We start from the raw sequence: 25584 nt of genomic DNA, 5'->3' as shown, positions 1-25584 counted from the left end.
TACCATGATGTGATTGCTTCCAATCTTGCACCGTCAGCATTTCTTTGTGTTCATTAATTGATGAAATAATTAAAAAAATATATTGCTTATCAATATTTTTTTTAATAATTTCAACAATTATGAATTATAACGTTAATTTGCATATTGGCTTTGTAGTTAAATTGTAGTACCGAAACATTTTCCATGGGAAAATTTCCAAAAGATCGAGATTATCATATTGTAAAAAGAAAATTACTCTATTAAGACTTTTTTTTTAGTGACTCGATCTTCACGGATATTCTATGGGTGCATTTTCTGCATGGATACATTAAAATATGCATCTTTGACCATGCAAAGGAACTCCAAGTCTTATTTATTTGTTTATAACTTATAAGTCATGGTCCACAGTCCACACCAAAGGAGCCCTTATTTTGAGGTTAGTTCAAATGATTAACTTATTTGATTAATACCACAAGATTAGCTGTTCGAATATTTACTCAATAGATTCACAATATTTACTAGCTAGGTTTACTAAACAATAATGGGTCAAGAACTATTTCTTCCATTAAGGGGTTGCACATCATTAAAAAATAATAAATAAAGAAAAACACTCGAAGTCTTATTTATTTTATAAAGTCACAGTCCACATCAAAGGTGCCCTTATTCCGAACTGCACTATAGCTAGACGTGGGATCCTTAATTGAAATTAAGTGAGTATTTAGGCATCTTATCAGGTAAAAAGAGCCCCCAAAATTTTTTATAGTCTGGATTCTTCTTATTCTTGTTAAACATGGCAAACAAGAAGGTTTCTATAGGCCTGTCAAGCTTCTTAATTTGGAGTCCCACCCTTCACGTGCTCAACCAAATTTGTGTAATAAGTTCTTGCATTATCCATACTTGTCCATGTCCCTCTGGCAGAGGGCCAACCAGTCTCTGATACAATGATCTCCAAAGACCTCCCGCCGGCCTTTTCTAATGCAGGCGTCCAGAATGGTGTCAAAAAGATTGCGGTACCCGAGCTGGCCATGCATCTTGCACTACAACCGATGGAGAAGTAAAAAGAGCATAATCAAGACTAATGTCACGAGTGTTTTCGATGTAACTAAAATATGGATACATGTTAACGAGAAACAGCAAGTTGTGGTCCACTAAGAAGCTGATGATCAGGTTGAGAAGCCACCGATACTCCGACCTAAACGTTCCTCTTGACAGAGGGTAGCACTCTTCAAGAGAAGCAGAGGAAATGGGAGTGGAAACTTTGATTTTGCTCCCAAGGCCAGCATTAGAAATTGCAGTCTGGATGTTTTGCATGGCAGGGAAAATAAACTGTGCGTATGGGCCTTGTGGGTCTATTTCATTCCCCACTGCAATGTATTTGAAGTTACAGCCCCATAGGTTTGGACATTGCCTCGGATTCAGGCATTTGCGTTGGCCTGGGATGAAGCAATGTGTTGAAGCTTTTGGTCAAGGACACCCATCATGAGCTCAATATTGGTGCCTCTGAGGGCAATTTGAGGATCTTCTTACTATGTTCTTTTTTTTAAAATAAAAAATAAAAAAAATTGGTCTTTATTTCTTTCACTTGGTTTTTAAAAAATAATATATATCTTCATACGAGAAGAACATCTAGCATTTCTAATTAATTTTTACTTGTTAAGATAATACTGTTAAAATTTGTAATGAAAAGATCTAGCACGATCTTATATATATAACAGTAATGTTATCCTCATAATCCTTTGATGAAATTGATAGTTAAAATTGAAACATAAAATTATAAATTAATTATAATATAAAATTATAATTTCTAACATTAATTACTCATAGCCATAAATAAATAGTGTAAATAAGCATTCATGCTTATCGTGGCCGGATCATCCATAAACTACTTTGGTTTCTAGTACTACTAGATAGTTTGCATTAATCTCATTATTATTAGGTTAATCGACAGTATAATCCACCCTTTTAGGTTAGTTGGATCATGTCCAATTTATGACCAATTTTCATATATATAGGTTTATTGTTTACCCATTCTATATATATATATAATTGCGTCCTTTTCAAAATTGATGTAAATTTAATATCTATCCACATTTTGGTTTTTCATCTTATGGGAGGGGACATAATATATTAATCAGTTTTTTTTTTTTTTTAAAGACGTAATTAAGGTAGAGGGATAAAGGATCCCTACAATTTCAAACAAATTAATTGGAAAATCTTAAATTATGTGAGTTAATGTCGTTTCTTGCATCAAATAATAATAACGTGAAAAAATGTTATCTAATAAAAATGTGACATGTTAATTACTAAGGATAATTGATATATTTTTATCAGGTTCTTGCACTTTTATATGGTAAAAAAGATTTGAGCTAAAAATTATTTTTTAATTTATTGAAGAAAAAACATTTTGCAATGAAAGTTCTTTTTGATTGTCCCGGTAATATGCTACATTTTTAATAAGTAGTATTTTTAAAATTGTTGGAAGAAAAAATGCCTAAATTTATGTAATTTTTAAAATTTATAAATTTTAAAAAAAATATATTGTAGGTGACCCTAAGGCTAAAGAGGTTGTTGGGAACAATAATGTTGGAGGTGTTAAATAATCGCACATGTGGAGAAAATTATGAGGTAGGTGGGGAAGGTGGAGAGGATGAGTGTGTCATAACTCCGATGTTAGTTATTAATTAAATAATTAATTTTATTATTTCTAACTAATTAACTTTTGCATTAAGTGTCAAACATGTTGATTTAAGACAATAAAGTAAAGTAATATTGTTTTGTAGTTAGGTACTTGGGCCTTGTTTGGCAATGAGCATCCTATAATAGGTTTTTGGTTTATAGGTGATTGATGTGACTTCAAATAAATAGAAGTTTTGAATTTTTTGATAAATAGAAAAGTAAAAAAAAAAAAAAAAAAAGATTGTAGTGAATTTTTTGTTTAAATAATAATAAAAAGTAAAAACGTTAATGAAGTTAATTTTAAAAAAATAAAAAATAAAAATTGAGATTTGTGAAGTTTTTTTTGACAAACAAGACCTACGAAACCTTATCCGTGTCTTTTGATAAGTTCTGATGTACAACTGCATGCTATAAATGCATGTCTTTGACTCTTAACCCATGTGGCATGGAGATATGATTGGTTTCTCAAAAATTAAATTTATCTCAATTTTAATTATGTTATGTCATATTATATTGTAATTTTTTTTTTATAAAATTTGTTTGTAAGTTTAACCTTCCTCGTAATAATAAAAGGGAAGAGATTATTTGTATTTTTCTTTTCAATATTTTTCAATACACAACTTTTTTTACATCATACATTCCACCAAACACAAACAAAGGTAATTAACAAAACACAACTCAAGTTAACTTTTTTTTTTTTTTTTTTGACATGTCTGCACAAGATAGGAGGAAATTTAAACTAGTAATCTCCACTTCATCAAACGTAGTCCTAACTGATTAAGCTAAAAAAAAAAAAAAAAAAAAAAAACTTAGACAAAGTGTTAAGTTAACCAAACACTAGACAAAAAAAAAAAAAAAAAAAAAAGAAGAAAAACAAGTCAAAGACGCATTAATTAATTAATTTTTTTTTTTTAATTGAATGAAGGAAAAGGACTACAGGGGAGGACGCATTAATTAATTGGCTGCTACTAACTACGTTTTTAGGTCATTTCGGTTTCTCCAAACAGTATAAACTGTTGCACAAAACGCGCTGATCGATCATCAGAGTCTACTCCAATGGCTACCCCCAAGAGCCGACCGGTCGGTGGCACCGAGTATGGCTTGTGGCGAGCAGTGCCTGGCGGCACCGGCATAGCAGTGCTCGCTCTCCTCGTCTCCAAAGCTCCAGATATTTTGCGTCTGCAAAATGCCATCGACAAGCTCCAAAATTTGCATCCAATTCTCAAGTCAAGATTAATCCTCCATTCCAACACAGTCTCCTTCAACACATCTCCAGCTCCATTCGTTCAAATAAAATCACACAGTACTCTAGAATGCCTCTCCAGCCCTGAAAACCACTCCAATATCTCACCCTTCCATTTAGTCCTTGAACATGAACTGAACCAAAACACTTGGTCGTCATCATGCAGCAACACCGCTGACATGCTGTTCTTTGCAAGCATATATGCTCTTCCCAATACAAAGTGGGTAGTGGTGCTCCGGCTTCACCTCTCGGCGTTCGACCGCACCACGGCGGCGTCTCTGCTGAGAGAGTTGCTGGTTTTGATGGGTGAAGGAGAAGAAGGAGAAGAGACACACAAGGAAATGGCCATGAGTTTGGGAATTGAGGATCTTATTCCTAGAGGGAAGGCTAAGAAGAAGACTTTGTGGACACGTGGGGTTGACATGCTTAGTTACTCCGTCAGTTCTCTCAGCCTCACAAATTTGAAATTCCAAGATCCAAGGTCACCTAGATCTTCTCAAGTTGTCAGGCTGCAAATCAACCAAAGTGAAACACACAGAATTCTCGCTGTAAGTTTGATTTTTACTCTTTTCTTTATTTTCTGTCATAACAAAATTTTTAATAAACAATCAAAAATACAATCCGCTAGAGCTTTATTTTTATGTCACATGATCACATCCGAACATTTTTAAAAAAATAAAAAAATAAAAAAAAATCTGAACTGTAAATTACTGGGAATCCAAATCCTGAGCAATATTGGGCAACTTGGACTTAAAGAAGTAGTAGTTAACCACTTTGTTGGGCTACATGAATTGTGGCTGAAATTATTGATGCAGGGTTGCAAATCAAGAGGGATCAAACTAAGCGGGGCATTGGTAGCAGCTGGATTGATAGCTGCATACGCCTCTAAACGTCGAGCTGATAATCAAGGAAAGAAGTATGGAGTGACGACTCTCGTTGATTGTCGTTCCATTCTTGACCCACCTCTTTCCTCTCACCATTTTGGTAACCTCAGTCCATATCTACGCATTAATTAATTAGCATATAGTAATGGAAAATGTTACCTACCTACCTGATTACATTTTTTACTATAACTTCTTACAATTAAATTTACTTAACATTTATATATTTTATCAAAATGTTATGCAAATTTGATTACCAATACAAGTTAAAATTTTCAGGATTTTACCACGCTGCGATCCTCAACACCCATGTCATGAAAGGAGGAGAAAAGCTGTGGGAGCTGGCCCAGAAAATGTACATGGCGTTTGCAAACTCTAAGAAGTGCAACAAGCACTTGTCGGACATGGCAGACCTGAACTTCCTCATGTGCAAGGCCATTGAAAACCCTGGCTTGACCCCAGCGTCTTCCTTGAGGGTGTCCTTCATGTCGGTCTTTGAGGACCCAGTGATAATTAATGATCATGATCATGATCAGCCGGCCACCGATCAGCTCGGACTGGAGGACTACATGTGGTGCGCCTCCGTTCACGGCGTCGGTCCGTCCATTGCAATCTTTGACACAATAAGGGATGGGTGTCTGGATTGCGCATGCGTCTATCCGGCGCCGTTGCACTCCAGAGAGCAAATCCAAGAGCTGGTTGATACCATGAAGGCTGTTCTTGTGGATGGTGGTAACCATGTGCAGGAGACATACATGCATCATGCATCATGCATGGCTGATGGCTCGGTTGGTAGTTAAGGATATATAACTGTCCTATTAATAAATGAGTGTTGAAAATCCAATTGATGCATTTTTATATAGGTTGGTGAAATAAATTAGAGAAAGTAAATCCCATCTAATTAACATGCATGGAAATGTAAATTGATGGCTTTACCAAATACAGTTATAGATATGTTATAATATAATAATACTAGTTTGGATGATAACTTGTAAATTCCTAAATTACTAAGGGTTGGAATACTCTTTTATGACAAACTTAGAGATTCATATATACAACTCAAAACCATTTATTAAATAAAGAAAAAAAAAATCAAATTTAATTAGTATATAGATTTTCATGTGATTTCAATTTAGTCTTTAGTTTTAAAATTTGACAATTAAGCCCTTAAATTTTCGTATGGCTTCAATAATTCTCAGTTAACGTATTGTTTAACTAATTAATGGTATTCGATGTCAAATCGAACATTTAATAAATAAAATGACAAGATCAGTAACATATGAAGGAACTCGATGGTGCATGGGTGGTGTAGACTGGAAAGCTAAGGATTCTTAATGATGTAGGAAAAATTCACGTTTGACGAGTTCTACTAAAATAGCCATATCTAGAGTTTCAGACCTCACATTGGAGCAAGCCTTGCGGCGTTGAAAAGTTCTACAAAGTCATGTTTCACGAGAGTTTACTAATTCTGATGTTTATTATGTCAAAAGAGCCTTTGTTCGCAACTAGTTCGCAAGCCGTCCGAATATGAATGGCCCTATGTTATTTTCAGTTTTTCATTGTTTTACGTACTTTACTTTTAGTTATTTGGTTAACCATTCGAACAGGGTCATGTCCTGTTCGGACGACCATCGTATATTTATTAAAACCAACTTTATTTCGTATTATTATTAGGTTTAGGGTTTGTGGGCCTATAAATACATTCTTATAGCCTCAATAAACGCAATTATTTATTATTAAGTTTGTTTAATGAGAATTACTCATAGTTGAGTTTCTTCATAATATTTCTTTAAATACTCTATTTTTATAGAAGATTTCCTTAGATCATTAATAAAATCTAGATTTAAAAATACATATCCGCTACTTAATGTTATTATTCGCTCTTGCATCAATATATGGGAGATTTTATTACAACGAGTATATATATTGATGGTTTTAAAAGTCCCCCAAGTTTCAAAAAAATAAAATAAAAAGTCACCTATGAGAATAGTCAAGTAAGAGTGCATACGTCTCTTCACCAAGTCTTTAAGCATTTTAGAGCCAACTTGTATGTGCTGTCCAAAAACAGGCCCGGCTTGTTTATGGTTTCTCTGAGACAATAGATGAAACTATTGTCTACTCTTTGATCATTTTTTATCATTCCTTGTATTTGATCATTTTGGACTTTTCCATGTATCCTTGCTGCGCCCATTTACTGTTTAAACTTTGTTGTTAGGGTGCCCACCCCTTTGTTGTTCGATCTCATGTAAACCATTTTCCCTAATTCACTTGAAAAAAAAAAAAAAAAAAGAGAAAAAAGTAAGAGTGTGTATCGTTATTCGTAACTGGGATAGTTGTTCGCACGTCCAAACAACCCCCTTTTCTTGATTTATTCATTTTTCCTTTCCCTCGCTACCCCTCACTCTCTCTGCCTCACTTGGCCCGCCGCCACGGTAAACCACAACTATCAGTCAGAATCTGACCGGAAAATCAAGGGTTTTCGCTCTTGGTTTGTCTACTCCAAGAAATACTGTAAAATTCAATATTTATTTACTATTTCAAGCTTGGAACCAATTATTATCATATTGATTGAGGATTGTATATGCATTTGATCGGGTTATGTTGATGTTTAAGGGCTGTTTAATTGCCGGTTGGGGCTGTTGTTTTTTGATAAAGATTTAGAGATGGACATGTGTTTTCTTCAATTCTTGTTTGGGCTTTAATTGGTCATTAACAAGAGGATTATAGCTCTATATCAGGGAACGAGTTCTTCTCTCTTTTGTAGCATCTTGAGTTCTGGGCCTTGTGCCTATGTATTTATTTATTTATTTATTGTTTTGTTTTGGTGTCTTGTCCCCTAATTCAGTTTTACTTGCTCTGCAGCAATCATGGCAGACGACAATATCAACGACGTGAAGGAGGAAGTGGCAGATGTAGGTTTATTCATTTCCTCCCGCTCCCTAGTAATACATTGGTGCCCATTTTGGTGGATGTCTTTAGCTTCTGGCTCCTCATTTAAATGTTGTAGGGATTAAAATATTGGTTAAAGAAACAGATTAAGGCGATGAAATGTTCTGTTCGGTTACACTTTTTTTGGGTGTGTTTCTCTTGTATAAAGAAAGTTATTACTTAGAAAAAAAATGTGGTTGTGTGGTTAGTGCAGCTCATACAATCTTACACTCGTTTTGTTTCATCCTAAAACGTTTTTCAGAAAACATTTCATATATTTTTCAGTGTTTTTGCAATCAAAGAATGCAAATGGATAGAAACTGATTTCCTGTTCAAAGGAAACTAGGTTGAATGGCAAAGCAAAAGTCATTTTCTGCATCACTTAACACTACAAAGAAGAAGAAAAAACCTTTGTCTTTCTCTTTTCTCTCATCTCTCTCTCTCTCTCTCTCTCTCACACACACACATTGCTTTCTCTCTCATTCACGCCTACTCGGCCACCATCTTCCATTTCTTTTCCACTAAGCTCTCCCCCTCCGGTGGACAAATGCTCCAATCCGTTCCCATATCATCTTCCTCATCCATGAGCAAGGCTACCATGTGCAACTCATTGATAAAAGCGCCAGCCTCCTCAAAGAACACGTCTTCTGCTTCCACCTTTAGAATGGCCTCTTTCTTTGACGAGCTTGAAACAAGGCTGTCTTTAAGAACTTCACTCCTATCAAAATCTTGTTTTCCTTGACGTTACTTTCAAGCTTGGCCAAGATGGAATCAAGATTGCGAGGGAGAAGGCATCATTTAAGTTGTGGAAAATGGAGTGGAGGAGGTCAAGGGAGAGAGAGTTGGATTATTGGGTCGTTTTCCAGTGGTTTTGGCCAAAATTTGCTGGTTTTTTGAACCCAGTCCAGTGCACTATTACTTCAAACCTCCCACCTTGCATCCCTGCATCCCTTCCATTGGTGTATGCTCTCTCTTTCATGTTTGTTGAAATGTCACAGAGAAAGGAGATCAATTAAGAAAATATATTGGGTTGTGACATTATGTAAACTGTTGTTGTTTTTAGATGATTTTTTTTTTTTTTTTTTTTTTTTTTTTTTTGTGTATTGGGATTTCTGAGCTTTTGCATGAAGATTTGTGGTGAAAACAATACATGTAAATTATTATTGGATTTATTTTTAGAATTTCAATTAAATAACAGAGAACCCATCATTTTTCCTGAATTCATTTTTTTCTTGAAAATATTTTCACTTGGAAAATATTTTACGTCAAAACTGAGTGTCTTAAACTGGTGGATTATGTCAATGCTGAGACTATAAGATTTTCTGTAAAGCAGCATTTAACTGCAATTAAATTTGTAAATAGTCACATGTCCAAAAGAAGTACTTAATGATATACGTAAAGACCTTATTTAGAGGCATCTATTGACATGCTATTGCTACCCTTAGATGTTTTTTACTTAGTACTACCCACCTAAGACAAAAGTGTGGCAGTTGGTTGGTAATTTGTCGACTTGAACCACTGCTAAGTTTCCCCTTGACTACAGCGTCACATATGTTATATTTCTAAATGAATAGATTGATTGCAGATTGCCCCGTTTGATCCTACTAAAAAGAAGAAGAAAAAGAAGGTTGTAATTCAGGATCCTGCTGATGATTCTGTGGACAAGTTGGCTGAGAAGGCTGACAACTTGTCAGGTATCTAAATTGAATGACTGCCAATTTTTAGATGTTTTTCCTTTAATTTTATGTAAGTATGCTATTACACCCAGTAGATGGCTAGAGGCTTAATCCTTTTCTCACAGTTTCTGATGGGCTTGAAAGTACTTTCTCTGGTTTAAAAAAAAAGAAGAAGAAGCAAGTAAGTAGTCATTGACTCGTTATATCTACAGCTGTGTGTGTGTGTGTGTGTATTTATATAATTTTGGCAAAATAACTTCTGATGCTTGGTGTGGTTGTAGGTAGAAGCCCCTTTGGATGATGAGAATGGGGATGTAGCAGAAGATTTGGATGGTAATATGCTGCATGTGTAGTTTTTGCATTATCTTTTGAAAGTCTGTTAGAACTATTAAGATTTTATGTTTTTTTTTTCCCTATTTAGATCATACTGGTGAGGATGAACAAGGAGAAGGAATTATGCAACAGCCACGTTATCCATGGGAAGGAAGTGATCGCGATTATGAATATGAGGAGGTATATTTATGTATTTCTATGTTGCTTGAGCTCTATTTTAAAGTTCACATTATCATTTGTTATGTGTTCTAAGTTTAAATACAGTCCATGAGTCATTTATTTTCTTCTTTACTTTTTTGTTTTTGTTTTTACTTTATAGATGCACGATATAGGACCATGTGTACTGCATCACACTATTTAAGTCATTTTGAGGATTGTTCTTGGGCTTTACATAATAGATCTAGACTGTATGTCCTATCTTATAATCTTTACAAATGGTTTTTTTATCTGATAATGTTTGCAGCTTCTCGGTAGGGTGTTTAACATTCTTCGGGAAAACAATCCAGAGCTGGCAGGAGATAGGCGTAGGACGGTTATGAGGCCTCCTCAAGTTCTTCGTGAGGGCACAAAGAAAACTGTTTTTGTGAATTTCATGGATCTCTGCAAGACGTATGTTTTTTTAATTCTTTTGCCTTCTGCACTCCTGTAATAATTCGTCATTACAGTTTTTCTTCATGTTGGCGAATTATAAACATGCTCGGTGTTGATTGCATTCAAACTTTTACCTTACACAGTCTCCTAACATTCTGTTTCATTCTGTTTTCATTAATGTTTATGTTTGTACTTATCAAAAAAAATTAATGTTTATGTTTGTATTCCTAGTGTATGAAGGTTATGTTCTGGAAAAGTTCTATTGTAATTGTATGTAATCATTTTACCATGTCATCATGCACAATATATTGTCTTGAGAGTTCAGACATTGCTTATATATCTTTGCTTATAGGCTGTATTTGGAACTTTTTCTGGTGCTAATTATTAATTTACCTAGATTTGGGCTTGAGTTTATTGAATGACATGTACTTATCAAAAAAAAAAAAAGTTTATTGAATGACATGTTCTCTAGTGGTGTTGTTTTTGTTTTATAATGCTCGTTCTTTTTAAATTTAATTTGAATATTAACTCTTGCCTTTTGCCCTCCTGCAATTTATTTATTTTTTTAAAAAGGATGCATAGACAGCCAGATCATGTCATGGCTTTCCTGCTGGCTGAATTGGGGACAAGTGGATCACTTGACGGGCAGCAAAGATTGGTTGTGAAGGGACGATTTGCACCCAAGAATTTTGAAGGAATCCTGCGCCGATATATCAGTGAGTATCTTGTTTATTTTTTGTGTTATGAAAAATTGATATTACTGTTGGTTGAAACTGGAAATTGTTGCTCTTGCTGCCTTACTAAGTTGGTTTGTACATGGACTGCAATGAGTCTGAAAAATTTATTTGACACGATCTGTATCTTTTGCTTAACGCTAAGTGGCTTGCTCTAGTTATTTGACATTTATGGCTGAGTGCTTCTTGTGCTGCTTCTGTGGACTATTGTACCAATTTCTGTATTTTATAGTGTTTTGAATTCTTGTTGATGGCTTCTCCCACTTTTCAGATGAGTATGTGATTTGCATTGGATGCAAAAGTCCAGACACCATACTTTCAAAGGAGAATCGTCTCTTCTTTCTCCGATGTGAGAAGGTAATTGTCTAAATGTCTGTTATCTACCCTCTCTGTGTGCATCGACCAGCTTGCGTTTCACCGTTGGCTTTGGTTTAATTATTTGTCTTCTATATTTGTCACTGTTTTTATCATTGTGATTATTTTCATAGAAGGCAAGGAATTTTATTAATTTCTTTACTGCTGAATGCTCTTGTGTGGAGGCGTGTGTTGATTTGAAGAATTGCCTACATTGTCAGATTACTTTCATGATTGACTATAGACTACACTGGATAGTATCTGAGGCCTCCTTGAGGATTTTTATTTTTTATAGAAGTTAAGAAGACTTCTATTTTATATTATTTTACGGCCAAATTCTCTGGTGAGGAGGATTATGATGATGATCTGAAGATTTGCCTACGTTGTCAGATTGTCTTATACGTGATTGACTATGGACTGCGCTGGATAGTATCTGAGTCCTTGATGAAATGTTTGCTCCTGCATTGGTTACCGAAATTTCCTGGAAATTAGTCCTTATGATATCGGGATTTCTTTTTTCATTAAGTGTTCATTTTTAGTCCTATTATTCTTAGTATTTTGATTAACTGGATCACTGAATTCATATGATCAAGTGTTATTCTGGGTACAACTTTCTAGATGTTTTTATTCAAGAATGTGCCACATTTCTTAAATATCCCGTCTCATTGGCTGTTGGTAAAATCCTTTACTGGATCAACATATTCATTTGAGCTGATGCTATTGACTCTGGGTACCCCTTTTTGGATTCTTTAATCGAACCCAATGTGGTAGATAGAATGTTAAGATTATTCTTTTGATTTTTGACTTTTGCAGTGTGGTTCTGGACGATCAGTTGCTCCAATTAAAGCTGGTTTTGTTGCTCGTGTTGGCCGGAGGACTGCCGGGACGTGATCTGGCCTGGTGTTCTTTATCTAGTAGGAGATTCCTGGTTGAGTGGTTCATGAACCTCAAGAATTTTGAGTTTTTGTGTCTGCTTGCAAATCTACCCTTCGTTTGAGTAAAGGCCAACAATATATTGTACCTTTTTTTTACCGGGGGGGGGGGGGGGGGGAGATTTCTTTTACTGTTTGATCTTATCCTGCGTATCGTTTCAATAACTTTGATTTGAGCTGTTTGCTTGAAATGATTATAGACTGTCCTTTTGAGGTTGCCGAATTTACTTGACCACGTTCTTGACGATTGTGTTGAAAGTTGCATGCTGCATGCCGTCAAATTTTTGTTTCATTGCATCTATTGGTGCCACTTTAAAAATGATAAATGATGTAACATATTTATCATATGGTAATATATACATTATTATACATTATTAAATGAGTAATGCTGAATACTAAACTCATCAGTTATCGGGCTTATGGCACTCTTACATCATCCCAACTGAGAATAACATTTTAAAGTAACATTATGAATTATATTTTTATTTCATACTTTTGACTTGATAGTCTTAATTTAACTCTTTTTTTTGATAAAAAAAAAGGGTAATTGAGACTAATATGTTAGCATTGAGAAGTAAAAATGCAGTTTTTAACATTATTGTAAATTTTATAATTAGCAATGTTACATTCTTCACTTGCAAAATAAGGGTGAGACTGGGTTGTAGTATTTCTATTATTTTTTTCTTCTTTTTCCTAATGAGTTTCTTTGAATTTGAATTGTGACAATTAACGGTTTATCAAGTGGTCACAATTGATCCACGTAATTTTTCTTTATTTTTTTAATATTTTTTTTCTAAAAGCAACGTATAAGCAACATTTTCTCTTGGAATATTCCATCTAAAAACAGTCAATACGTGGAAAATTAGTTGGATTTACAGAGATGACATGGGTCTACTTTTCATTTCCTTTCAATGTGACCCTGCCGTCTTTCTCTCTCCCTCTCTCTCTCTCTCTCTCACCAACATGTCTGGTGAGCCACGATCACCCGAGGAGGAGCCAAGGGCTCGACCCGTTGGCGGCACCGAGTACAGTTGGTGCAAGGCTGTGCCCACTGGCACGGGCACCACAGTCCTAGCCCTCCTCCTCTCTAAACCCCCAGACATCTCAGCCATCCAAACTGCCCTCCACAACCTCCAAAATTCCCACCCTATCCTCCGCTCCAAGCTCCACTTCGACGCCACCACTAGGACCTTCTCGTACCTCATCCCCCCCACCCCTCACCTCCAAATCCAGCCGTTCGATCTCTCATCAACGGCCCTCATCCTCCAAAGCCTCCACACCCCAAACGACGACGACGACGACCACCACCACCACTATTCCATCCCCCCCTTCCATCTTATCCTCGAACACGAACTCAACCAGAACACGTGGCACGATCCTGACAATCCGTTGTACGCTGACGAGGATGTGTTCTTCGCGAGCCTGTACACTCTGAGCGAAGCCCAGTGGGCCCTGACGCTCAGGCTGCACACGTCAGCATGCGACCGTACGGCCGCGGTGTCACTGCTCAGGGAGTTGTTAAGGTTGGTGACGGGAGGGGAAGGGACAGAGACGGAATTTGGGGATAAAGGGGAGGTTAATTTGGGAATTGAGGAACTTATCCCAGCAGGAAAAGCCAACAAGCCGTTTTGGGCGCGTGGAGTGGACATGCTTGGATACTCTCTGAATTCGCTGAGGTTGGCGAACTTGGATTTTAGGGACGTGGAATCGCCCAGAATTACTCAGATGGTGAAGCTGCAGATGAGTTCAAATGAAACTCAGAAGCTTCTTGCAGTAAGTGCAACTTCTTTACTTTTTACCATTTTACCATAACTATCTAATCATGTGCTAAATCTACTAATTTTTACGCACAATTATAGGATTAAACGTCAAATCTCAATCATCTTTTTTATTAGCATTATATTTTACTCCGTATGTTTTTGTTAAATGTCAATTTAGTATTGAGGTTTTACTTTATCTAAATTTTTATTTTACTTAAGAGTATATTTGTATTTTAAAGTAAATTTACTGCGTGCAACATCAATTGGCATATGACGTGCATTATTTGTTTTGATTATCAGAGTGACTTTTAGGCTGTTTTTTATACCTTAAGAAGCTATTTGCAAATCAATAAAAACCCATAGACCAAATTTGCATTTATTCTTTTTATTTAAGATAATCTCCAATATTTATATTTCATTTGAAATGAAGAGGGTCAAGTTAATGCGTTTAGGAGGGTAATATTGTCCGAACAATTTGCCCCAAAAACTTTTAGACAATATTGCCCTCCTAAATACACTAAGGATTTGTTTGAGATTGCGTTTGATAGACGTAAAAGTGTTTTTAACACTAAAAAAGTCTGTTTGAAGAAAAAAAATACGTGTTTAGTAAAAAAAATTAAATGCCCTTTTAAGAGTCAAAAAAACCTAAAAATGGTTAAAACATACTTTTGGCAAAAGCTTAAAAATGAAGTTTTTGTCAAAAATGCGTTTTTACTATTTTTAGGCTTTTTGGACATGTAAAAGCGCTTTTAATTTTTTTACCAAACAATTACTTTTTTTTTTCAAACGGACTTTTTAAGTGTTAAAAGCACTTTTAGACCTCTCAAATGCAATCTCAAACAGGCCTTAAATTGAATGATCCGTTTGCATATTTGGCCGGGTTAGTATTTGGATTTGGGCTGGGTCTCAATGGCAACACCCGAATTTCACCTTAGATGGAGATTTGGTTGGTTGGCTTCATCATGCTTTGATATAATTTTAGACATGGTTTGTCTTTATCAACTAGGTTCAGTTTCGTAGACCTCACTCTTATCCATAGAGGGATCTCTTATCCGAGAAATCGAATCCTTTATCTCGATTGGCTGCGCATAGCGTTATACTTCCCATTTGCTGGAGCCATCGGGTGTGGGCCTAACTCCCAAGTGCTGTAGTTGTCAAGCCTTTGCTTTTCTCAGACAGCGAACTCAAAGGCTCATTGATTCATATAATTAGACTCATAGGAGCACATTAATGGTCCCTCTGAATCGACAGACTTTTCCTACAAATTGGGTTGTCTATTAAACTGACGTGTTTCCGAAATGTATGGAATTCCAACCGAGAAAAACTTTGTCCTTGTACATAATCTAGGGGAATAGAAATGAGTACATAGCTTTTTTATGACTGAGTTGGTTGACTATGTCTTGATTTTGACACAAATTTTGAAGGGATGCAAGTCAAGAGGTATTAAGCTATGTGCAGTCTTGGCAGCGGCTGGATTGATTGCGGGTTATACCTCTAAACACCTCCCTGATCATCAGTGGGAGAAGTATGCTGTTGTAACTCTAACAGACTGCCGTTCAATTCTTGATCCAGCCCTTTGCAGTCACCATCTAGGTAAACCCTATTTGATATTTCCTAATCATCTTATGCACACTACTTATATGATGATGGGTTATTGTTGAAGGATCATCTAAAATGGTGATTTTCCAGTGAGCGTGTTGATCTCATGGGAGACAATATGTTGGGAACAACTGAATGCCAAAAACCCACCACTATTGCATCCATTTATAGGAGACTATGGTGTGTGATGGTGCTCACTATTATAGTGTGTCACCCATCACATGCCTACAATTATGAGGTTTTTATGCCTGAAGTCTTGATCAAATTATCTCTCTCAAACAAGGTGTTTGTAACATGCAGGATTCTACCATTCTGCCATTATGAATTCGCATGACATATCTGCAGAAGAAAAACTATGGGAACTGGCTAATAGATGCTACACGTCCTTTGCAAATGCTAAGAACAACAACAAGCATTTCACGGACATGTCTGACCTGAACTTCCTCATGATTAAGGCCATTGACAATCCCGGATTGACCACGTCATCGGCCTTGAGAACCGCCTTCATCTCGGTGTTTGAGGACTCTGTTATTGATGATTCTAATGGAATGCATCAACAGCTAGGATTGGAGGATTATGTGGGATGCGCTTCCGTCCATGGCGTTGGTCCTTCCATCGGCATATTTGATACCATACGAAATGGTGCTTTGGATTGTGCATGTGTGTATCCATCGCCGCTGCATTCGAGGGAACAGATGCAAGAGCTAATTGATCATATGAGGAGAATTCTTGCGGATGCTTGCAACCAGGTCCAGAGTGAGAGCTAGACCTTTTCTAGTGAGGCATGTGGTGCTGAAATGCCTTTCTTTCTTTCTTTCTTTCTTTTGTCGCTATGAACCTGCAGCCATTGCATTTGATCTTGTACCACAGCTCATTGATTTCCCTCTCCTAAAATTGGTAAAATAATTAATACGAGGTCTCCATTCTTCAAATGAATACATATATCAAATTTTCTTACTCAACCCCAATTATATATAAGTACAGTTGATCAGATGTCGGTAGTCCAGTTAAGAAGATAGGTCAAGACAAAAAACAAACAAAGGTGACTTGCCGAAGGTGCCGACATGGAACATTCAAATGAAGACAGTAGAGGTTTTGAGAGAAATAGAGAACTATAATGAGGGCGAAGGTTTTAGATCGTTTGCCTACTACAGTAGACTCCTATTTATAAGGAAGGAGATGTAGCACTCAGGGTTATATTGTACCTTTGAATTGGGAAACGTATTGTTGGTATGGATTGTGTCTCTTGGATGGCCGACATCCTTACTACGCCCCATTAATATTGTGCTGACATGTTCACATGGGTGATGACCTGCAAATATTTTCCTTGATGTAGTTGTTAGAGTGGTTCTATTATTTGTCAGTAACTCCTTTGCAATGTGTTTGTTGGGTAGGAGACTGTCAATCAACGACTCCTCTTCAAGAGAGGGGTTGATCCGTCAGGCACAACCCAACCAAAGAATATATGGAACCAAAGAATATATGGACTTTGCTAGGTCCGAGGGTAGTGGGCTTAAGGTGGCTTCTAATAAATTATATCACCATATTTAAGCCTATAAACTAAGATTGGCCCATGCCATATTAATATTAAGCTTCACCCCTGTTTATGCTTTAGCTTCCAATGAGAAATTCTGATTCTCAATCTCTAATAATAAACAATCAGAGTATCGGGTCGGATCAAAATGTCCAATTCAAGTCACTCATATCGGCCCAATCCTCCACCCCCATGGAGTAAGTCTTTGAAAATTTCCCTAAGTAAACCGATGGATCTCCACGTCATATCAGCTGTGGCCGGGTTGGAACAGAATACAAGACATACTCAACACGAGCAGAGAACATGAGCTGCCGTCCGACCGCGCCGGAGACGCACATCCTGCATGGTTGTACACTTGTACGGGTACGAGAATTATTTGGTTTAACAGCCTAAACCAAATACCAATTATCACTTTTGTCTGGGATAAACTCAAAGAAAATGAAACGGAGCCGTTGTGCCGGAATCGTCTGCAGAATGACGGTTCACTTAGCACCTTCAGATTTCTTTTCTGAGTTGATATCTGGGATTAATGTCACCGGAGCTGAGGTGATCTAACTATTCATGCCCGGAAAAACTATATATCCATGCTCTAAAGAGGACGGAATCAGCATAAACACTCCAGTTTCCTTCATTGAGCATATCGGACCAATGAACCCGAATTGGAAACTTATCACAAAAATATGATCAAAATGAACTCACCCATTTTGGAAGAAATGATGTTTACATATATATATTATACATGTTATATTGTACCACTGGCCTATTAATATTAGAGATTACACTACTGCTTGCCCAACCACTTTCGTTGGTCTAAAACAGCTTCTACCTATTAATGTATCATATTTAGTAAATTGGTACACGAGTCCGTCCAACTAGAAATACGTGGCAGTAGAAATCACTGATTCACGCTACCCAATTGTACGAAAATCATATACCAATTTACTAAATAGTGTTTCTGTTTAAACAAACTCCTCGACGAGTTTTCCGAAGTCAAACTTGCCGTTGCTGCATTCTACGGCGTTTAAAACCTCTTGGAAAGTGGAGACGCTGCAGGGAACCACCAGACCGGAGGTTTGCTCGAACCCGAACTCGTTGTACGACTTGTCGAGCAACATCTTGATGAGTGGGTGGGAGAGAAAGCTGGTGGGAACCACGAAGCGTTGGCGCTCCTCTCCTACATACAGAGCGAAGAACCCAACTGGGGTTGTGGAAGAAAGAGAAGCATGATCATGAGCTTCTTCCCCAAATTCTTTGAGCAAACATTCGTGATGTGATGATGGCTCCTGATTTTGATGATGATTAACTCCTCCCTTAACCTTCACCTTCTTCGCTAGCTTCTTGAAGGGCACCATTTTGCTCCCCAGCATTTTTCTTCTCTCCGTACACTTCACAGAGAGAGAGAGAGATGAAGAAGATTGAGGTCAATGAGAGAGCTTATGAGGAGGTATTGGGTTAGTGGAAATGGTGGGTGGGGAGGATTTTATTTGTAATGCGCCATCGGAGGAATGTCCCGACAATGTCAAGTTTTGACTTTAGAAACAATTTGATATCTATCCATTTTTATTTATTTATTATTTTTTATAGAAGTTTTAATTCAAATTGGGTCAGAAAAATTTCTTAAACTCAGATTATAAAATTGTCTAAGAGTTCGTTGACATGTGAGAATTATATAGGGTTTTGCGTGCTTTTTATCTAGCTTTTTTATTTTTTTATTTTTGGAAAATGATTTATTATTATAATTTTTTTATAAATTGGTGTGATAATTTATAATTAGTAAAATAATTGATAATATTATGTGGTTGACAAATTAGATTTTTTTTTCTTAATTATTAAACAAATTGTAAATGGTCACATCAAGACTTGTATTAATATTATCCTTAACAATGCATTTTTCTTTATCTTATAAAACTGATTTTATTTAGTAAAAAGTTTAAGGGCAATTAAGAATCTCAACCAACCATTTAAACAAGGAAAATTCAATGATGGGATGCCACTACATAATATCCCACATTGATTGGTCCTGAGAATCTCAATCACACTAATGCTTGCTCTATTTAAAGGTCGATAAAAGGCCCTTAAAAAAATGCTATCTTACATGGCATATAAAGTTCATAAGATCCATACAAAAATGATGGAAATTCATCATTGGTTGAAGAATCTATTGTGTTTGAATCAAATGCCAACCATTAATTGTTACTCTAATGCCCTAAATGACTCTTTAAATCTCAAACAACCACTTCTACCTTGTGCTTATCCCTAAAACCTCCTTTGTCACTAATGAAAAGAAATAATTAATCCTTGTTCAGTTGTTCCATTATATTGGTGACACTTTTTGTTTTTGTTATCTAATTAAATAAGGAAATGGTCACAATGGGGGTCCTTATTATTCTTAATCCTGATGGAAGAGAGAATGAGAGAACCAGTGAGAATGCTACCAAATACAAGGTGGGTAACGGCACATTTTGTTAGAGTATGTGCACTACAATTGGCACATTTAAAAAATTTCATAGCATTTTAGCTGTAAAAGAAAGAGAGATATAGTCTAATGTTAGAAACAAAAGAAAAGAAAACTGCCAAGAAAAAAAAATTGAGAGGCTGATTCACTGCTAGGATCACCAAAAGTGCACATTTCCACGTTAACCAAACCCCAAATGTTGATAAAGATTATGCTGAGATCCAAAACAATCTTTGCCAATTAGAGTGCCTTTGGCCTAGCGTTTTCCCTTATCTCACTCGACTCATGTGGCCCTGCCATTTTAGCTTAATAGGTAGTTTGTAACGTTACCCTTTTAAATGTTCGGGATTGCTATTTTTTCGAACAGCTTGTTTTAAAACTCTTAAATCCTACCTAAACAAGACGGCAAAAATAGGACAATGAAAGGGGGAGAGAGAGAGAGAGAGTTTGGTGGCCGGGTGGCAATGGCATGACGCCTGACGGCATATTGGATGGTACAATTATTGAGAATAATTAATAAAAGTAAAGGGAATATTCTGAAGGATAATGATGTTAAAGAAAAAAGAGCACGTAAAAATAAAACTGAAACGCGTTAGGTACGAAGACGTGCGAAGAGAAATGTAGAGAGCGGCAGAGGGCGGAGACTTGGAACAGGGGATCGTTGACATGGGAGGTGGCTCCAGGAAGAAGAAGACGCAGATGGGGGTTGGGCTGGCCCATGACGCCCGTTGACTCCCGGAGTGATTCTCTGGCGTGCCATATGCTCCAATATCACCATTTGTACTTGAGAGCGTACCCCCCCATTGACGAAAGACTTCTCTCAAACTTCCAAAAGCCTTCTCAACTTTCAAAAAAAGTTGCCAAAAAACGTCAACAATTCTGTCTATTTGCAAATAAAACTATTCCAACTTGTGCCAACATTTTCTTTACGTGCCCGACGGTTTCCTATAATATTATATATATCTGATGTGAAGGGGATTATATATGGGAACAAAGATATTGCAATATTGGGCTGTACCTTTGAACTGTACGTAATTTGAACAGTTTCTTAATTAAAGATGTGTTTGTATATCTCTTCAAACCGGCTGTTATCAATTGCTACTACAAAAAACCCTTAGAATTCTCAATTATGGGCATCTTTAATGTGACATTTTAAGGTTAAAAAGCGTGTATTTAATTAGGGACGCTTAAATAGTGACATTTTGCAATTATTCCAGAAGTATGGTAACTAAAATTAAAATTAAAAACGTTTGAGGGAACAATTTAACTGACACATCCCCTTCTAGCATGCTTCAACGGAATGGTTGACAATAAACCAAACAAAAAGAAAGAGAGTGGTGGTTAGAGCACTCACGGCTTAACTTTCTACATCAAATTATGCATCTCAAATACAAAATACATTCTTGTTGCATTTGTGAATAGTACACCATTACGTGTAGCATGTAGTACTCTTTATACATTCATCTCATTAATATACTATTCTATATCTCAACATCTCTCTTTTCTCAAAAATTTATTACACTATTGCTTTCTCCACGTCTCTCTTTTCCCAAGCTTTTCTCTTACTATTTCTTTTTTTACATCTCTTTTTTTTTTCTTCCAAAAAGTTGAAAAATATGATATTTAGAAAAAAAAAATATATAATCCTTATTAAAAATAAAATAAAAAATATTTAAATGATATATATAAACAACTAGATAATCGGATGTATGATGTCTTTTAAAACTTATTACTTAAACTAGATAAAGTGGGTTTTGATTAGCCATTTTACATAAAAATATGTATAAACCAATGTGAATGCTCTCATAGATAATTGAACTATTTATAAAGATATTTGAGGCGATTTGACCATATTAGGGGTAATGATTCAGCAACCCCAATAATTAATAGAAGTGGCCAAATGACCTCAACTCTAACTTTACCAATAATTATATCTTTATATCCAACTATATATATTAATTTGTCAAACTTTATCTCTTAACTTCGTTGAATGTACCAAATGGAGTTTTAAGACAATAAAATTCCACTTTCTTTTGAGAGTTTTAAGACAATATGTATAATTCTAACACCGTATAGTATTCCATGGATTGACTAAAAGATCATCAATAGAACTTTCTTCACGGTTTCATAAAATATATGATTAACTAAAAGAACAAGATGTTAAAGGTTTTCTCTATCAACACCTAACAATAATATATATATATATATTTTTTTAAAAAATCATCTCATATCAACTAAACTTCCTAGCAATTGAGCGTTTGTCATTATGAATTTTTTAATCATCAACCATCTATTTTAAACAAAATAAAGAAACAGGCCTGATTTGTAATATTATATTTACATTGGTGTTTCTACCTTACGAATCAAAAGTGGGTGTTTGGTCTAGTGGTATGATTCTCGCTTCGGGTGCGAGAGGTCGCGAGTTCGATTCTCGCAACACCCCTGAAAGTGTTTTTATATATTCTGATAGCCGTGCTGCCCAAAAGGGCCTCGTTATTATCACGTGGGCTGAGTTCAAAAACGACACCGCCTAATCCAGCCTATCACTATTTCTCGGCCCAATGTCCATATATCCAATTTCCAATCTTCGCGTCCCCTCACTCTCAAACCTCCTCTAGGGTTTAACTTTTGCCCAATCTCTCTCTCTCTCTCTCTCTCTCTCTCTCTCTCTCTCTCGCAGAGTCTTCAACATGAGCAGGTCGGGCCAGCCACCGGATCTCAAGAAGTAACCTCTCTCTCACTCTCTCTCTCTCTCTGACACACACACACACACGTTGTGTTTCTCTTTTTTTTTTTCTTTTTTTTTTTTAATTCTAGGTTTTATTAATTATTGTATTTTCCTTGTTATGCAACAGGTATATGGACAAGAAGCTCCAGAGTACGCCCCCTTAATTTCTTTTTATTTAGTTTCCATTTTCCTATTTTTAATAGTTTGTACCGAAAATAGATTCGCTGCTAAAACTGCATAGAACTTAGTTTTCAAGCTTGTGAGTTTTCTCGTACTTTGTAGTTTGTTTCTGATCCTTAGGTTACTAGTAAAGCTTTTGGGAAATTTAGGTTGATTGGTGCGGCCCAAGTGTGAATGGGTATCGGGTTTACCGTGTTTTGCCGAATTTTGTTCCTAAACAGTTTGTGGGTGCTAACTCTTTTGTTGCTGTGTGTGAGATATTAATTGTAACTATGACTGGTCCTTGTTCACGAACTAGTTTTTCTTGTTTTAATCAATGGTAATGGATTTTAGATTGTGGTTAGTTTGTCAAGGGGCTGCCTTTTGAAGTTCGTTTGGTTGTCATTCGATGTAGTTTTGATTCAAATCTCAGATGTGACTTAAATAAAGACCTCTTTTATATACTGTAAATCGCAATAATTAATAGGAAGACATATGCATATCCTATGAGAGTCCTTGGAATGACAATTTTAAGTTAAAAGTGATCATTTGTAGAGGTTCTTTTATATATTGTTGGGGATTTTTATATCATTTGAAGTTCTCTTTTCAGCTTAATTTGTGGTAATCCATCATCCAAAGGCTCATGTTTATGGTGTGAAATTTGATTCATGGGCTTATGGCTCATTTGTAAGCCAATTTAACCCCTTGTTTAGGTTCTATTCAAAGTCTTGCTTTCATGAAGCTCACTTGATATCTTGAGACTGCTTTTACATCTCATCCTCTGGGTTCATTCTGAATAACACACCATTCGAAATTTTTGACATGTCAAGTCTTGTATGCTTGTGTTTGTTTGAGGTGTGGTGGGTTTGTAGCTGTCATCTGATCGCATATCTAACCAAATCGTGTTTGTTTTTTGTATTTTGTATTTCGTAGGCTGAACTATATCTATTTACAACATTTTCATGAGCAAAGATTGACATATATATTTATATATTCTTAACTGTACCAAATTGTTTGAATGATTGAAGCATTGGTGTTTTATGTTGCAGTCAAGTTAAATGCAAATCGGATGGTCGTTGGAACACTTCGTGGGTTTGACCAGTTTATGAATCTAGTGGTTGACAACACTGTGGAAGTGAATGGAAATGATAGAAATGATATTGGCATGGTGGTAAGTCCCTTATCTTTGTCCTTTTTTGTGGCAATCTTTATAGTTAAACTGCCACTAGAGTAGTGATAATCTAATTACCATGTACTTCTTTAGCTTATATTACTTTTACTGCTGCAGGTGATCAGAGGAAATAGCGTGGTCACCGTTGAGGCTCTTGAGCCAGTAAACAGATCTTCTTAGTGGTTTCATAATGCCGTGGATTCTGTGTATGATCTGGTGTTTATTTTGGACGCCATGACTACTATTATGAAAAGGAAATATTCTGTAATCTGGATTCTGGATTAGTTGCTGATTAGGTGGACCATTTTTAGCCCTTATTTCTGCATTTCTTTTTTCAAGCGGACTTAGTTGTGGTATAGTGTAGTTTATGGGTTCTTATGGAATGGCAGCGACTTTGGTTCATATAAATGCTTATATGCTCTACTTTTCTTGCTGTGTCAAAGCACTTTGCACCCACATGTTTTTTTTTTTTCTACTTATCATACATGTCGGGTGTGTACGTATCCTGTCGACTCACCTGAATGTTATATATTTAGCTGTGGTTGAGCCTATCATTAGATCTGCGAAATTTAATCTGAATCGTGAAACACGGTTTATTTTCATTTCGGCTAGCTTATATGCTTTGTGTGGATTTCTGTGGATTTCATTTTGGCTTTAGCATTTGTGTGGATTTCTTTTGTCCAACTGAGAATCCACACTGCCCCCCTCTCCTCCCAAATCCACCCCTCTTCTTCCCAAATTTCTTGGGCACGTCAAATTTGGGGAACGAGCTGGTCATTGAATACGTCGCTGCTTCTAGAGCAACCTGAACCAGCAGTTCAGAAAGTGTCGCGAAGCTAACCACTGCGCCAAAAGGAGCCTATTAAACTCGCATTCATCCTTAAAGTATGTAATTTTCACATCCATTTTTAGGGTCCGTTCCATTTGGGTTTACGGTTGTTCTCAAACTGCAAATTTTTATAAATGCACTCCCATTCACATTTTTAATAGGATTAATCAATATGTTATTCTTACATATATTTTTAAAAGGAAAAAAAATGCAAAATTAGTTCACATGGTGCATCGATTTGTAATAAACTTTCTAGGGTTTAAACTTCGCGGTAACTATAAATAATAAATAGTTTCACCGTTCTAAACTTCTAATCGAAATTTTGCCCAAAACTGTTAGAGTACTAGATAAACACTAATAATAATACAACATGTGTATCCTAAAAAAAAAAAAAAACATTTTTTTTTTTTTTTAATTAAAGAAAGAAATTCTATGGGGGGTGGTCCGACCACCCCAAATTGGCTAGAAGGGGTGGCCGAATCACCCCCAAAGTTTGTAGATGGTTTAGCCACTCTCTCTAACCAAATATGAGATTTGGAGGTAATTCGATCACCTTTAAAACCCCCTAACCAAATTAAGGTAGTCTGATCACCTCATAAATATTATTTATTTTATTTTTTATTGTAAGAGACACATGTCTTTTTATTATTGATGCTAAGGTTTCACTAACAATTTTCGTCAAAATTTCAAATCAAAGTTCGAGTTAGAAAGTTATTTGTCATTTATGCTTACGACAATAAGTTTTAAGCCACTTTTTAAACCTATAAAGCTTATTGTAAATCATTGCAAATGTTAATTTAATAGGCTAAATTGAACCAAAAAAAAAACAAAAGAAAGAAAAAAGACTGGGCATCTTCTTTTTTGCTTGAAGCCACTGCCCTTTTTTTCAAATTTAGTATTTCTAGGCTCGCTTGAAACTGCTGTTGCAATAAGAAATACAAAACCGGAAATAAGAAAGCCATTTTGGCATTTGTTACCGTTTAGTAGCCCTACATCTTTTAGGGTACATGAAAAGGTAAACG

General features: G+C 36.0%; 5 protein-coding genes, 1 non-coding gene and 1 pseudogene across 6 annotated transcripts; 5 read left to right on the top strand and 2 right to left on the bottom strand.

The window, feature by feature from the left end:
* Nucleotides 1–675: 675 nt before the first annotated feature.
* Nucleotides 676–1801, bottom strand: LOC148583235 (glucan endo-1,3-beta-glucosidase, basic isoform pseudogene; annotated as a pseudogene).
* Nucleotides 1802–3669: 1868 nt separating this feature from the next.
* On the top strand, nucleotides 3670–5670 carry LOC132192235 (uncharacterized). The gene is made up of 3 exons (XM_059607510.2): nucleotides 3670–4446; nucleotides 4714–4882; nucleotides 5059–5670. Exons 1-3 carry the CDS (start codon nucleotides 3712–3714, stop codon nucleotides 5577–5579), a joined length of 1425 nt encoding a protein of 474 aa, XP_059463493.2. The 5' UTR covers nucleotides 3670–3711; the 3' UTR covers nucleotides 5580–5670.
* A 1474-nt stretch (nucleotides 5671–7144) lies between these two features.
* On the top strand, nucleotides 7145–12557 carry LOC132192236 (eukaryotic translation initiation factor 2 subunit beta). The gene is made up of 10 exons (XM_088511033.1): nucleotides 7145–7290; nucleotides 7642–7691; nucleotides 9293–9401; nucleotides 9509–9564; nucleotides 9665–9716; nucleotides 9805–9896; nucleotides 10180–10325; nucleotides 10881–11023; nucleotides 11313–11398; nucleotides 12209–12557. The coding sequence occupies exons 2-10, from the start codon at nucleotides 7647–7649 to the stop codon at nucleotides 12284–12286; spliced, it is 807 nt and encodes a 268-aa protein (XP_088367159.1). The 5' UTR covers nucleotides 7145–7290; nucleotides 7642–7646; the 3' UTR covers nucleotides 12287–12557.
* A 667-nt stretch (nucleotides 12558–13224) lies between these two features.
* Nucleotides 13225–16643, top strand: LOC132192234 (uncharacterized). Its single transcript, XM_059607509.2, has 3 exons — nucleotides 13225–14100; nucleotides 15512–15680; nucleotides 15987–16643. Exons 1-3 carry the CDS (start codon nucleotides 13291–13293, stop codon nucleotides 16451–16453), a joined length of 1446 nt encoding a protein of 481 aa, XP_059463492.2. The 5' UTR covers nucleotides 13225–13290; the 3' UTR covers nucleotides 16454–16643.
* A 1388-nt stretch (nucleotides 16644–18031) lies between these two features.
* On the bottom strand, nucleotides 18032–18645 carry LOC132192237 (SAUR-like auxin-responsive protein family). The gene has a single exon (XM_059607513.2). The coding sequence runs from the start codon at nucleotides 18585–18587 to the stop codon at nucleotides 18180–18182; it is 408 nt and encodes a 135-aa protein (XP_059463496.1). The 5' UTR covers nucleotides 18588–18645; the 3' UTR covers nucleotides 18032–18179.
* A 3401-nt stretch (nucleotides 18646–22046) lies between these two features.
* TRNAP-CGG (transfer RNA proline (anticodon CGG)) lies at nucleotides 22047–22118 on the top strand. Its single transcript has one exon. It is a non-coding gene; the product is annotated as a tRNA-Pro (tRNA).
* A 177-nt stretch (nucleotides 22119–22295) lies between these two features.
* Nucleotides 22296–24161, top strand: LOC132192239 (putative small nuclear ribonucleoprotein G). The gene is made up of 4 exons (XM_059607515.2): nucleotides 22296–22400; nucleotides 22531–22553; nucleotides 23612–23733; nucleotides 23851–24161. The coding sequence occupies exons 1-4, from the start codon at nucleotides 22366–22368 to the stop codon at nucleotides 23911–23913; spliced, it is 243 nt and encodes an 80-aa protein (XP_059463498.1). The 5' UTR covers nucleotides 22296–22365; the 3' UTR covers nucleotides 23914–24161.
* The last annotated feature ends 1423 nt before the right edge of the window (nucleotides 24162–25584 follow it).

Source organism: Corylus avellana, chromosome 10, assembly GCF_965113065.1.
Source record: "Corylus avellana chromosome 10, dhCorAvel1.hap1.2, whole genome shotgun sequence".
NCBI lineage: Eukaryota > Viridiplantae > Streptophyta > Magnoliopsida > Fagales > Betulaceae > Corylus > Corylus avellana.
This window is presented reverse-complemented; position numbering and strand designations above follow the sequence as displayed.

Bases quoted from the DNA above. Each gene is read 5' to 3' on its own strand.
- LOC132192239 (XM_059607515.2), top strand. From the start codon at position 22,366: ATGAGCAGGTCGGGCCAGCCACCGGATCTCAAGAA. The intron at 22,401-22,530 runs GTAACCTCTCTC...GTTATGCAACAG, and splicing joins CAGCCACCGGATCTCAAGAA to GTATATGGACAAGAAGCTCC. The intron at 22,554-23,611 runs GTACGCCCCCTT...TTTATGTTGCAG, and splicing joins TATGGACAAGAAGCTCCAGA to TCAAGTTAAATGCAAATCGG.
- LOC132192235 (XM_059607510.2), top strand. From the start codon at position 3,712: ATGGCTACCCCCAAGAGCCGACCGGTCGGTGGCACCGAGTATGGCTTG. The intron at 4,447-4,713 runs GTAAGTTTGATT...TTATTGATGCAG, and splicing joins AAACACACAGAATTCTCGCT to GGTTGCAAATCAAGAGGGAT. The intron at 4,883-5,058 runs GTAACCTCAGTC...TAAAATTTTCAG, and splicing joins TCTTTCCTCTCACCATTTTG to GATTTTACCACGCTGCGATC.
- LOC132192234 (XM_059607509.2), top strand. From the start codon at position 13,291: ATGTCTGGTGAGCCACGATCACCCGAGGAGGAGCCAAGGGCTCGACCC. The intron at 14,101-15,511 runs GTAAGTGCAACT...CAAATTTTGAAG, and splicing joins AAACTCAGAAGCTTCTTGCA to GGATGCAAGTCAAGAGGTAT. The intron at 15,681-15,986 runs GTAAACCCTATT...TGTAACATGCAG, and splicing joins CCTTTGCAGTCACCATCTAG to GATTCTACCATTCTGCCATT.
- LOC132192237 (XM_059607513.2), bottom strand. From the start codon at position 18,587: ATGCTGGGGAGCAAAATGGTGCCCTTCAAGAAGCTAGCGAAGAAGGTG.
- LOC132192236 (XM_088511033.1), top strand. From the start codon at position 7,647: ATGGCAGACGACAATATCAACGACGTGAAGGAGGAAGTGGCAGAT. The intron at 7,692-9,292 runs GTAGGTTTATTC...GATTGATTGCAG, and splicing joins TGAAGGAGGAAGTGGCAGAT to ATTGCCCCGTTTGATCCTAC. The intron at 9,402-9,508 runs GTATCTAAATTG...CTTTTCTCACAG, and splicing joins GAAGGCTGACAACTTGTCAG to TTTCTGATGGGCTTGAAAGT.